The sequence below is a fragment of the Kryptolebias marmoratus genome, linkage group LG15 (assembly GCF_001649575.2).
Source record: "Kryptolebias marmoratus isolate JLee-2015 linkage group LG15, ASM164957v2, whole genome shotgun sequence".
In the NCBI taxonomy this organism is placed as follows: Eukaryota; Metazoa; Chordata; class Actinopteri; order Cyprinodontiformes; family Rivulidae; genus Kryptolebias; species Kryptolebias marmoratus.
Genome location: NC_051444.1, coordinates 15,866,764 through 15,880,611, shown reverse-complemented (window position 1 = coordinate 15,880,611; position 13,848 = coordinate 15,866,764). Strand labels below are relative to the sequence as shown.

General features: G+C 41.0%; 1 protein-coding gene across 1 annotated transcript in view; it reads left to right on the top strand.

Moving 5' to 3' along the window:
• The first annotated feature begins 1,081 nt into the window (after positions 1 to 1,081).
• Positions 1,082 to 13,848, top strand: part of fto (FTO alpha-ketoglutarate dependent dioxygenase) — a 116,791-nt gene continuing 104,024 nt past the window's right edge. Inside the window, exon 1 of the mRNA XM_017423657.3 lies at positions 1,082 to 1,300. Within this exon, the coding sequence (XP_017279146.1) occupies positions 1,181 to 1,300 (120 nt within the window). The 5' untranslated portion in view covers positions 1,082 to 1,180. The remainder of the gene's footprint in view (positions 1,301 to 13,848) is intronic.

Sequence of the window (13,848 nt, the reverse complement as noted above, 5' to 3'; positions counted from 1 at the left end):
AAGCCCTATGATGACATGTTTAAAAATCCTGGACAATTGTGAACACAGATCTAGTTTTTAGACAGCTATTCCAAGATTGTTTTTCAAATTATATGTTTCCTTAGAGCACCAGGACAGAAGGGAGGAAATGTAACTTATAAATAGGAATCAAAAGAGCCCCCAGCCTTTATGATTTAGGGTTACCAGGCACACTGACATGTTTAAAAGTGGGGGAGCTCTTTTGCAAGACAGGTAAACGAAACATGTGCATTAAAAACCCTGCTCACTTGGGTCAGCCCTAGCATAAAAGAAAATATATTACAAGGAAAACTAATGAAGACTCTGATCAAAGTCTGTAATGGTAATATTTTACAGGTGTTTCAGACCTCTGCAGTCCACCCCTGCACTGCCCTCCCACAGCCAACATCACTCCATCCGTGAAACTCTTATGTATTTCATATGTGCTTTGATAGGAACAATGGATAAAACATATTGCAGTACTATTCAAGCTATGTTACGAGCAATCTGGTTCAGCTTTTAGAGGGCATTTGCAGGTGATAGACAAAGGCAGCCACACTGCTGCTGTGCATTTATGGTGCACTTTCATGATCTGCGGCGAGTTGAAAAGAGCTGACGTTGCTGAAGCCCACACGGGGAGACAAGCAGCCACCTGGATGTGAGACGCATGCAAAAGTTGAAAGCAGGTTGGCAAGGCTTAAGCTGGAGCACGTTCAAAGCATGATACCTATTTTTACACATGGCCTAAGATGAAATAACAAAACAAAAAAAGGCACTGTTTTTGATTTACAATAAGGGGAAAGTTTAGGGAAAACATGGAGTTTTTTTTAAAAAAAGAAAGTAATTTTCCAAAACATTTAAAAATCAATAATAATGGGCTGTAAACATGTATTTAAACACAGTTTAAACTACCTATTTGCATTGAGCTCATCTCTTTGAACTGCTCTGTATTTTGCGCATGCGCAGTGCAAACTGAAACGCGCTGACGCTTACGCTACTTCCACGGCGTGCAGCTCCTGCACTCCGGGACTTGTAGTTCTTTTTGCTACGCTTTTAGCCTCTCCGCCGAGAACCTTTGGGGGCCAACACGTCCCATTGCAGTCAGTGACAATGTTGATGTCAGGCGAATTTAAACGCATTACTTCCTATTACCCACACCACGTCAGACGGAACAAGGACGGAAATGCCGTTTATTCGTGCACTACAACAACCAACATCGCCCGTAATGAATGCGAGGCAGTGTAAACACAACTCCAGGAACATGAAAAGATCGGGTGACAGTGAGGGGGAGAAGAGAAGAAAGGTATTGATAGCGTTTTTCTCCGTTAGGTCTGGCATATATCTAAGCCCTGCCGCTCGTTGAACATCTAACGCTCCGTATGCGATGCTGCTGGCTGCATTTTGAAGGCTACAAAGCCGCGAATGTCAGCGCATACCTCACCTTGCCTGCTTCCTTTATTGTGTTTTCCATTTTCCCCCCTTCAGTGTGTACCACAATGAAGAATTACAGTTACATTAAAAAAAGAGGGTGTTTTCTTATCAAGTAGTCGCACTTCTGCTGTGAAGCTTTAGGATCCAGAAGAAGGTGCGGGCACCAATCGATAACATCTGGGAATACGCTGTGAACTACAATATACAGGCGACATTACTAAGAACACAAACAGGATTCTCTATCATTTTATACGTGGGAATTAACGTAAACCTTAAAGAAATGAATTAAAAGACACTTAAGTGTTGGATGTTTTGTGTGAATAGGGCACAGTAATGCAGTTGTTCATGGTGTCGCAGCTAAAATGGCTTTAAGTGTAAAAACAAATGTGAAAGTTAGTGTGTATCGTTTCTAGGATTTGGCAGGCTGCCTAGTCAATAGTCTCCAGCTGCTTCAGGCTTTACACTGATCCAGTGGGTAATAACTAGTGCTCTGAGTGTACAAGACAAACCCTAATTTATTGCCTAATGTTGTCATGTCATTGGAAAATAACACTGTCTTCCTTAAACTGACAGCTGTAGAGCTCCATAAGTTGTCATACTGAGAATTAAGTGCATTTGTCACAATCAAGAACAATTGTGTGATTTTTATATTTTGATTTATATATTTTTTGATTTTCCAGGGCTTGCCTGCAGTGTAATCATACAGAAAGTTGTCATTTTTTTCTTTTCTTTTTTTAGGAGGGACACTTGACTAAATGCTATTCTAGTTTGTTACACCTGTAGTCACCTCTCATACTGTGTGTCTTCCTCCGCTCTCATCTTTTCCACTCGCCGACTGTCTGCCGTGGCACATGTGTTTGGACCATGTCAGACAGCAGTGAAACTATGTAAGACGTGGTTCCTCCCGTTTATGAGAGCGGCCGTGGCGGCCAGATGAGCGGCTCGGAGAGGGAGCTCATTCCAGCTGGCCCTCGGGCAGTCAGGCAGCACGGACCTAATGGCTCGGCTTCCTTTCTCTTTAGATAAACAGAAAGGATGAGCAAGAGCAATCAAAAAATGACATTATGACTGTAGATCAGCCAGAGAGGGAGCTGCATGCATTTTGAAGCAGTTTTCATAGTTTTAGAGGTTGTGTTGGATATGAAATGCTCTTGTTTGGAAATGCACTGGATACTGTGCCATTCTAAGAAATAAAAGTCCCTTGAGTATAATGCCAGTCTCCAGTACATCATCCTGTGTATTGGTCTGATTTCAGCAAAGATCGAAGGGATCGCCGATCATGATTATTCCCCCCAATTTTTCTTGCCCCATAATGAATGTTTACTGCTGTACTTCCCCTATGTTTATGATTCATTGGACGATTCTACACTCAATTTTAGTAGATTCAGCAATCTCCTCAGTTGTTTTGGTTGCTTTAACCAATAACTTGACCTTGTAGGAAATTCAAAATAAACTTTCTTGATTACTGGATGTGTTTTCTGATGTAGATGTTTAGAAATGAGAAGGTAGTCACTGCATCGGCTAGGGTCACATAGCTTGTTACCAGCGTAATGATCATTGCAGGACTATAAAAAAAGAAAAAAAACAATTTTTATAGTTTCAAAAATGATCATTTTTTGGGTTAAATGGGCTTACCATTGTTTATGCATGACTCTGTTTCACTGTTAGTTTACCAAAAACAACAAAAAAAGGCTATAACATGGAAGCAAAGTGAGGAAAAACTACAGCTTTCACTTTTACAGCTTCCACTTGGATTAAGATGATTAGAAGCAGCCAGGTGCTGCTAATTACTTGCACTTGATTGACTCATCTTCATCAGGTGTGAGCATCTTGAGAAAAACAGAAGTTTGCACAGTTTAATATTCCGAAGCATCCAGGTGAGTTAACACAATGCCAAGGAGGGAAGCCACAGGCAATGATTTCAGTTTATGTGCCCATTAATTTAAGAAGGGTTTTTTAAGATGATTTCAAACAATTACAAAGATTCTTCACAAATGAGCAATATTTAAAACAGTTGGTCTCTTTCCTGAGGACCAGTGTTCCGAGTTCACCTCGATCTGTGGGCCTCAGTTAACATGTTAAATGTTAAGGTTTACGTTACTATAGTAATAATAGCATGTCTTGTTTGTCAGTTTATCGGCACAAACGGCTCATGCCAGCTGTCAAACACAGTGGTGGAGGATTGATCATTTTGTTTGTTTTCCAGCCACAGGACCTGAACATTCTGGGGTCATCAGGTTGACTACAAAATCCTGTTTTAGAGTCAAATGTGAGGTAATCTTTTCTGACAGATGATTGGATAATTTGATCATTCAACAGGACAATGATTCCAAACAACAGCAAATCTACTAATGACGTAGAGAAACAAAAAACAAAAAGTCCAAAAAAAAAAAAAAAAAAGTAGTTGGCCAGAACTCCTCAGCAATCTGAGAAATTCATTAGTTTCATACAGGATTGTTCTATAAGCTTTTGAATCAGAGAGGGCATTTTGTTTTTGTTAAATATATATTAACACGGGGCGTTATATCATCTGTTATTGTTTAGCTGAGGTTGATTTTTCTCTTTTTAGGTCCGGCATAGGCCAGATTTTAATTTAATTAATGAAGTGTATGATAGCCAGATATGTAAATCTTTAATAAGTACCGTTTTCGTTTTTACCACATTTTCTTTTTTTAATGTGTATTCTCAAAAAATAGTGTTAAATTGAATATTTGCTCAAGTGCTTATATCCTCTCTGGGAGTGTTAACCTCATTCAGACAAATAAAGTTTATTTCAATTCTGAATTGAAATAATAATTGTGTTTATTTTTAGACAAGAGGATAAACCCATTGGAATAAAAGTTGATTCGTGTAATTTGTTTGTTCTTTGAGAATTTTGAGTTTTTCAGTAGCTGCACCTCCTTCACCCCTCCACCTCCATTAACATTCAGCTTGCCTTTAATACATTGGAAACATTTCATTATCATTTGTCATCACAGGATGACTTTCCAGTTATGTTTTGGCAAGTGTGAAAACAACATTGACCCTGTTCCTTAACCTAGTGTCCTTTGATGCTAACTCACATGTTGCTGATCTTTGATGCAAGCTTGCCATTTGGGCAGTGATGACAAGTATGAAGTGTTGTGTTGCAACAGGATGTGTGTGTGTATGTGTGTGAGAGAGAGCAGCAGGCTAAGTAATGATCACACAGGGTCACCAGATGTTATGAGGTCCTGGGCTCGGCCCAGCCCATTGCTTAGATCAGCCTCATTGGTTTGCTCGAGTTGTGGTACCTAGTGCAAGCTGTTTAGGGTATTTAATTTCTAAACACTCATTAAAATGGTTTGTGTTTCCCTTGGTGGTCCTGTTAAATTAACAGCTATTGAGGTAAAAGCTGATTATGTAGCCACACATCCAGACATGGTTAATCAATTCTCCCCTACAAAATGTTAGCTGATGAATTAGTGTAAGGAAAACGATTTATGGCAACTAATGCCAATGTCCTGTCATGTCAAGCCTGGTGTTTTAGCAAGAGGAGGTGTCAGATTTAGCACATTCAGCAGCTTTGCACTGTGATGCCCATCTTTTCTCCTTCTAAATTCAGCTACATGCTGCTTGGTCTATTAATGAGCCAGTAATGGAGAAATAGTGTTAGGTACTGACATAAAACATGGGTATGTATACCTGAGGCTGGGTAGCACATAAGCTCCTATAGAGTTAGATTTACACCTGGGCTCTGTGTGGAATGGTGGAAACAGGAACACTTGGCATAGGGGTCTCAGAGCTTCATCAGACCCCTGCTGGTTGAACTATGCTAAAGCCAGGGCTTCGAAAAATACGGCTGTGGCAGATAATGATACTATTACACTAATGGAGTTGGCAAATGAAGGAGAACCCAGATGCCCTGCTTTATTACCGGAGGGGGTCATTTCCTCGCTGCATTCCTAATGGTCTGAGCACACAGTATTGATCAGGCTATCATGCTGCTAATCCTCTACAGAATTACTTATTGCTGGCGAGGTGTCGATCCACCTCGTGGCCTGTGCTGGCCTAGCTGCTGGGCGGCTGCTGCTTGTCCAGCAGGGACCCACTGGGCCACTCACCCAATCATGATTTAGGGCCAAGCAGGGATGGTGTCTGGGAGGTCTTCAACACTGGGCTGGTTAGTTCAATGTGTAAAAAAAAAAAAAAAAAAAGGGGGCAAATGAGCCTAACAGCTTTCCTTTAATTAAGAAGCAGGCAATGATGCGGTTCCTCCCACTTTATGGCCCTTTGGCCTCTGCGGAGATGGGGAAGCTGTGAAGTTGGATTTTGTTCTCCTGTGTTGCACTGTAAATAAAAACAAAAAGCTTTTCTGCCATTAACAGCAGCAGGATGTTGTGACCATGTGGCAGGACTTGATTACCCTGTGCTCCTCATATTCCCCCTAATTTAAAATGGCACTGTTTCTGTAGGCCCATGAATTTCCCAGGTCAAGTTCTGGTACCAACATAAAATGCAAGAGCAGATTTAGTCAATTATTCATCAGCTTTTGAACATGACTAGGAATGGAGCGCTTTGAGCCTGTCATTAGTACAAATAAATTGGAGGGTCAGGACTCTTAGCCCAGGGCTTGCGACTTGCTGTATTATCGGTCTCTTTACTGGGCCCCTGTGTGCATTACCATCCCCAGGACATTGGAAGTGTGGCATCCCAGCATCTGCAGACCTCTTTAGTCACCTCTGGCCTTGGCTAATCAAAGAGTTTACCTTAAGGGGTGCATTTAGCACTGTTAGTTAGTGTTAGTCCACTACCCATAAAGAGGTATTTATATATTTCCATCTGGAACAACCTGTCGTAGCTAGGGAAACGAGCTATTGATCCAGATATTTAGTCATTTCTTTCTGTGTGTGCCATCAATATTGTACAAACATCCACAGGGGCGTCCATGTGAGAGTTGACCTAAGCCCTGGCCTCCATTTTTGCTCCCATTGGAGCTCAATGATATACTATTATGAAAAGTAAAATCAATGAATGAATATGAAGTTTTGGTGTGTAATATAGCGCTGGCCTAAGGCCCCAGGTCTTTCATTGATCGCTGTGTCAGACTTGAAGGGGGCTGATTAGTCTGCTGCTGAGCTTTTCATCTACATGTCTTTACCTTTTCTTGCCTGTTTGATCTTTGCTCATATATTTGGATTGACATGTATACACACCAGTTTGGGTAGTCACACCTTTTTTAAAATCAAATAAGTCATTCACACAGAAAATATGTTACAAGAATGTCATAACTTGCATTGGCAATAAACTGAATGGAGGAGCAGATATATGCTGTATGATTATGTATTTACTTCTAAGTAATAATATAAGAATACCAAATTTCAAAAGACTTATACATAAGTGTCACATAAGGTTGAATGGGAATTGAATGTCTTAGATATTGAAATAGTTTTATGTCCAAAATACTTTTGCAGTTACAGATTAACTGCTGTTTAGGGGAAGCAAGATAGGTTGAATGTTGAGGTTACTTACAACAACTAATGAATGTTTTAAAAAAAATCAAAATATACACCAATTAGCTATACAATATAAACACTACTAGACAAAGTCAAATTTAGATTCTTTAAATGCAGTGAATTCTTGCAGTGGGAATAATGTTCTATGGAAAAAGTTGAGCTTTCTTCTTGAAATTGCTTGTAGAGTGTGCTGGAGCTGGGAAAAAATGAATAAGAGGATTCGATTGACTTTGATAAGGGCTAAACCTCAGTGATTAGAGACTTGGATCATTGCATCTTCTCCGCTGAAGGTCCTGTGGGATGTTTGTGGTACGCAATTGTTAGGATTCAGGGCCTGTTCACAGTGGTTTAAGAAAGCATAACCAGAAAACTAGTGACAGATTTAAGATCAACTGAAGCGCATGGGGGGTGAAGACTGTTTTCTGATCCTATAGAAAAGATAGGGATCTTGCTGATGAAGTTAACTCTGATTCTAAAAAAATAAAATGATAGAATGTGTCAGAAATGAAAGCAATTCACTTAGTTGAGAACTGATTGGCCATAATGCTGATATGGATGCATATCATTCTTAGTAAGTGCTTTTAGTCATCATGTAAGCATCAGAACTAGATCACAGATCATTACCTGATCCAATGAGTCATGCTGTCTTTTATTTCTTGTGGATAGCTGAATTTGGGGTCATTCGTTATCTAAGAAAAAATGTGGCCGATTTATGTTTTATTGCTGAGTTGGTACTCCACTTATTGTAAGTGGTATTTCCTGATGACTGGCTCTTTGCAGGATAGCTTGCACTGCCAGACTGCGAAATTTGTTCAGGAATGGTTTAGAAAACACCAAATCAAGCTTTTGGTGTTGATTCAGCAAAGCTTGTACTTATGTTGACAAATTCTCCAGATCTCAGTCTAATACTGGGCTATCTGATCAATGTAGGTGCAATCTCACAACTTAACTGGACTTAAAAGATGTGATATTGATGCCAGACACCATGCTGCCCTTCATAGACCTGCATGGGCCTCGATGGGTCAGATTTGTTCTGGTAGCTAAAGGTGAACCTATTTAACAGCAGGCAGGTTTTCACCACGTAATATGGATGGTCAATATGCATGCTTTGGCATTTTGCAGTTGTGTGAGATTCAAGCCAAATCACAAGCTGTTGATATGGATTTTGTGTGGCATGCGTTAGTAAAAAAAAAAAAAATGTCTTTAGTGATAGCACAGTCAAGAGTTTAGAAACAAACAAACGTGCATTTGTTTTGATTATCTTGGCGTCATATTTTATTGATCACACAATATAGTCAGTTTTAAAGGCCTTTATTGAATTTATTTGTTTATTATATTTCCAACAGGACATTTTGGCCATCAATAATCCTAGTCTACGATCACAATATAACCCCCCTTTAGTCATTTTCTATGAAAGATACTGACAGCCTTATCCACACCACTACTTTCTTTGCTATTGTGTTTTGAGGGTTTACCGGCAACATGTTCTCCAGTCGATGCAGTCACAAGGATTGTCCAAAGCAGCTGTTTGTGCTTTTGTAAAAACAGTTCCTGACAGTTTATGTGTCTGACAGCCCTACCGAGCACTTCATATTAGTGTCGAGGCATTAGCCACAGATGTCAGTGTACACACAAACAAGGAAGCAACGTGGAGCGTGCAAACGGACTATCCAGATTGGCCGTCAGGTTCAATGAGGTTACATCAAATGTGACCTGCCCAAGTAGGGTTCATCTGTCATGCATGTGTCCTGTCACGATAAAGACATAGAATAATCAGTTCAATCAATAGATGGCGGTAGCTCATTGGACTGATACTGAATAAACATGAAATGACCCTCTCACCTCAAACAAGAAGGCTAAAGCCTCTGGGGGATTCATTAGCCACATAAGGCTATGATTCAAGTGAGTTGTTAGACTTCTTTTCAGTTTTTTTGGATGTAAAATCTTTGTTCAGTTTCTAAAGGATATAATGTTGTAATGTGTGGTATAGGTGCTAAGACAATAGAGAACACTGTAAATTAAAAAGGTTACCAATGGCCAAAGTAGTATTGTGCTCATTAGAGACTTTTTAAATTTCAATAATCAGTGCAAGAAAATGTCAGTGTTAATCAGTGCTACCCACATTATGTCCTAGATCATTTTTCTATGCTAATTTTAGCATTTTAACACTGATAATAAGGATTCCATCATACTACGTTGTGCAGACTGTCTTTTTGCAGTTCATCTGTGAAACCTGTTTTCCTTCTGTGATGACTTACCTTTCTAGTAAAGTTAAGTGCCTACTGGTAACATCTGGCTTCAATGGAAAGTGCAAAACCTTTCATTCGCGAAAGCTGCAGGAGACCAGGTTCACGAGATGCTGTAAATACTAACTGTTAATTTGTAAATCATAAGGTATTTTCCATTAATGGGAGCTGTGAAAGTGTGTTAACATGTCTGGCACAAGAAGTGCCTGCTTTAGCCAAAGGCAGAGTTTAGCATTTCTGCAAACAAACTCTTTTCTTGGCACTCTTGTTGAAAAACCACCATTAATAAAACGTGTCAAGTATTACCTGTGAATGCAAACATAGTGGTGTAATTCTGCAGTTTATGACTTTAGATATTTATGGATACTATGTTAAATTAGCAGAGGCATTAGTGCAAGTTTAAAAAAGGGAAACAAGACCTTTCTTTTTTGTATTAATATAGCAGAACATTACCAAACATTATCGATTCAAAGGAATTATAACTTTTTTTTGTATTTCTAGGCATGCTTAGAATAACTGTTTCTACTTGATGACATTAGTAACTGCACGATCTTCCAGTGTGGAGTTGTTGTTCTGGTTATCCTGGATTCGCTTTAAAAGATCTTTTTTTGTTTTGCTCATTCCAGAATGCACTCTGTACCAAGTCTTTGAGAAGTGTCTGCTTACTTCAGGTGGTCTGTTCATGTCTCAGTGATTTCTTCTCTGAACCCCCCGTGTGTTTTTTCTTCATCAGTCTAACTTTTCCTTGCATATGCGAAAGAGCCAACGACAGCTTGACTGGCATGCTGTCAAATAGGTGATGCCTTTCCAGTGGTGGAGCATCAGCCCCTTCCTGAGTGCCTGTATGCGTGAGTGTGTGTAGAAAAAGTGGGGGTGTTGTCAGGACGTGACCGGCACACTTTCCATGTTCTTCTCGAGACAGGTGCTCCTGGGCGAGCACTGGTGCATGACAGTTGCCTTTCATCGCTGTCTTCTCTACACTTAACCCCTGACCAGCCCTCCCTTCTTCCTCCGGCTCCTCATCTTCTGCTTTTCTTTCCTCCCTCCCATTTTCCTCCACGTCTGACCTCTTCTCCCGGCACTTCCCTTGGCCGTCCTGAGTGATGGGCTGGGAAAGCTGGTAAGCGGCTTGCGTTTTGTATGTGCCGGTGGTGAGGCGCGGTCGGCTTGTCACAAGTCTAACACTGTCAGGCCTCGGAAATTCAGCTGTCCAGACCAAACTGCGCAGAAACACACTCATTTCCACACACACTTACACCCACTGCGCAACTTTTTGTTCAACAGTCCGTAATTCCATATACCGGTGCTGTCAAGCACTTGATCAAACGTGCATAAAGAAAAGCGCCCCTTGGCTGATTCCCATCTTCTCTCTTCCTATCATAATGTAGGCAGATTTTCCCTCCTCTGCCTGTTTCTTCAACTCTGTTTATTCAGATGAGCCTGTCTGGGGGGCAGCGGGTCACATCCAGTTGCCTGGCTAAAATGGTTCTGAATTGAGGGCTGTCTCCAATGAGATGGAGAGAAAAAAAAAACACAAGCAGGGGTTAGGAAGGGCTGCAGAGCGGTCATGTCAGGGCTGTTTTTGGGGCTGTCTGAGTATGTGTGTTTCTCTGTGTATGTGTGTCTCTCTGTGTATGTGTGTGTGTGAGTGCCAAGACAAGGGTAGAGGTTAGGGAGTTTGAGGGTTCACTTGTCAACCCCTGTGTCATGCTTGCCCTGGCCCTGTTATGTAGAGGGCATCCACTGTCATTTGTTTCAGGACTGTCTGAAGTGGAGTGAGCCACAGAAGCATAAAAAGTAGTCAGCTCATCGTGAGCTCTCAGGTGCCTTGATGTACGGCATAGTCATTTAAAAGTGCAAAATCCTACACTGCAGGGAAGAGTGCCCCCCCCCCCAGTCCTTTCTACCCCTCCCACCCCATTTTTTATTTGACACTCTGAAGTTTGGCTCTTATCTAGAATGTTTTTTTGGGGGGGATTAGATTTGGGATTGGCCTGCTACCTTCAACATTTCTTGTTCAAACTCTTTTTCTTCCGTTGTTTTCTGTTGCACAAAGGTAACTTGATTTCTGTTGTAGTCTTTGAGCTTCATCATGTTACTAGTAAGTGGATTAAAGTTATACTTGAGGCCAACTCTGGAGACATACACTTGGTAAGCTTTTGGTTTTCTTACACTGACTGTGTGCTTTCAAGTTTTTTGAAGTTTATTCCACTGTGTGTGAACTTGCATATATGTGTGTCGTTGCAGGTTTGTGTGCGTTGCGTATTTGACATGCATCTCCCACACTCTCCCCGCCATGGGAAAGAACCAAATGGTTAAGACTCCTTAAACTTGTTGTTGGAGTGTCAGCAACGACAGGAGCACCGCGCATGCTTAATCCAACAACAGCCCATCTGCCATACTGTATAGCCGCTATCTGTGAGCGAATGGACCCCTTCGTCGCAACTATTGTCATATATGGGGCATTGTCACATATGAGATGGACTCATGTAAATGTAGTGACAGGCTAGTGTCTCAGCTGACTGACAGCACAGAGGGATTGGGGTAATCTGAGTGACTGATTTGAGGCATGCGGTGGCTCAGCTGTCCCCATAACTCCTAAGAAATAGACAGCTTGAGCAGAGTTATCTGTGTTTGTAAGTCCTTCTGCTGCGCTGGGATGACAATAGGGATTAGTGCCAAGGTTCTTTAAACTGTTTTATTTTTTTATTTTAGTTTTGGGAGGGGGAAGGGGGAGCCTTATCGGTGTCTCGGCAGGATGCTGCTGCAGCCAGCTTTTCTTGACTGTCAATTAAAGAGGGGATCATTAACTTCAAGGGTATAAATGTTCTAACACTGGTATTACGTTGGGAAGCTAAGTCGCTGACAGATGTTCCAACTTTAATTCTCTACTTGTTTTTTTGTCCTTTAATTAATTTATGTATCAGTATTTGGGTTTTAAATATTTTTTCCCACTGTCTGCTCTTTGTTAGCCTGTAATCTCAGTTACCATGGTATTCGAAAAGACGATTGGGCCTTGTCACTCGCCTGTGTTTCTCATAAGGTTCAGTCAGCTAATGTATTCAATATCATCCAAACTGAAAGGTAAACAGTATCTAATGGTGGATGTGTTCCTGCACTGCCTCGATGCAGCCTGAAGGCATTGAGTGGATGGAGCTCAGCGTGCACACCTATAGTTCCTCAGGCTTTTCGAGAGGACCCAGCCACCTAGAATAGAGCTTGATAAAAACAAAACGAGCACAGCTTGTACCTCTGTACATGTGTGGTTCTTCACGAGGTAAACAAAAGTCATGGACTGCTTTGGGAATTTCTTTTGGAAGCTTTGTTGGCGGTTGTGAAGCATCTGTCTGACAGCTGCAGTTTAGATTTTTAGGCACAGAGCTGTGGCAGGACACTATAAGGAAGGTGTATGCTGTTGGTATCTACATGCAGAAGGAGAGAAAACTAGAGGCAGAGAGACGTTAAAGAGAGCAGGAGAGAGACAGGCGACAGAGACTGCTAATGGGCGAAGTCTCTTTATCCACCACCACTGCCATCACCACCACCACCCGCTCTTTTATGACAGCTCTTTTCCTTTGTTCTTCTCATCGGCCCACTCTCTGCTGGGGATTTGTGACAAGTTTTTGCAGGCTGATCAAACGTTGCAGTGACACCTGATTAGGATATAGCGCATGTTTACAGTTGTGCATGGCGAGGACCCCCACCACACTCATGCCTTCTCAGACAACAAGGGAGATTTCACCTTGACTAATTAAATTTGCACCTGCAATGCCAGCTGTGACAGCCACTGGAGGGCTGCATTTATTTATGTCACTCCATACATACTTCCTGTGACGTTTATGGAGGCTGAGTTTGTGCTAGCTCATCTGTTTATTCTCCGCGTGGGTTTCTCCAACAGCGGTCTTTATTGTGTTTATGTCTGCCATGACGTTAAGGGTGAGGTGGTGGATTAACCTTCCAACACTGAGACAGGTGATTGTACCTGAAGTTGTAGAGCCTCTGCTGAACGAGTTTTGGATGCGCAATCTCAGGAAAGCCTAACATGTAACTAAAATCCCGTTCATAGTTGCCCATTTTGGCAGGATAATTAAAAATATGTATTTTAATTTTTTTCCCTATTTATTTTATTACTTATTTATTATTAATAAATTACTTATTTATTATTAATAAATAAGTAATTTATTACTTATTTATTTTATGTTGCTCTCTTTAAAAAATGACCATGTAGATGCTCTGTACAAGTTTGCAACATTTGAATATGTGGTGGCAAAACAAAATTATTGTACAAAGACAAAATACAAACAGAACACTTTTTTATTAGTTTTATTCTGCCTCTTATAGATTTCAGTCTTAGCATTCAGATATTTTAATGTTGTCAGCGTTAACTCTGCTAATTGCAGCAAATTAAATGTCCAATCATCTCTCGAGTTCTTTTGACCTCATTTTGAAATAACTTTGAACCCTTGTAAAAAGTATATACAATTTGTGACTTTCTGTCTCAACATGTGGATATTCAGTCATGCATTGATGTGCATGCTAATGGTGTTTGTGCTTGTACATGATCTGCCTTTCAGGGCGAGCATGCGGATGTATCTATCTAAATCAGTGTTAAGAATGTAAAAGGCCACAGCAGCAGTGAGCAGGACATCAGTCACCAAGTGGCAGGAGACAGGGCCTGGTAATTTGCAGCTCCCCCCCCC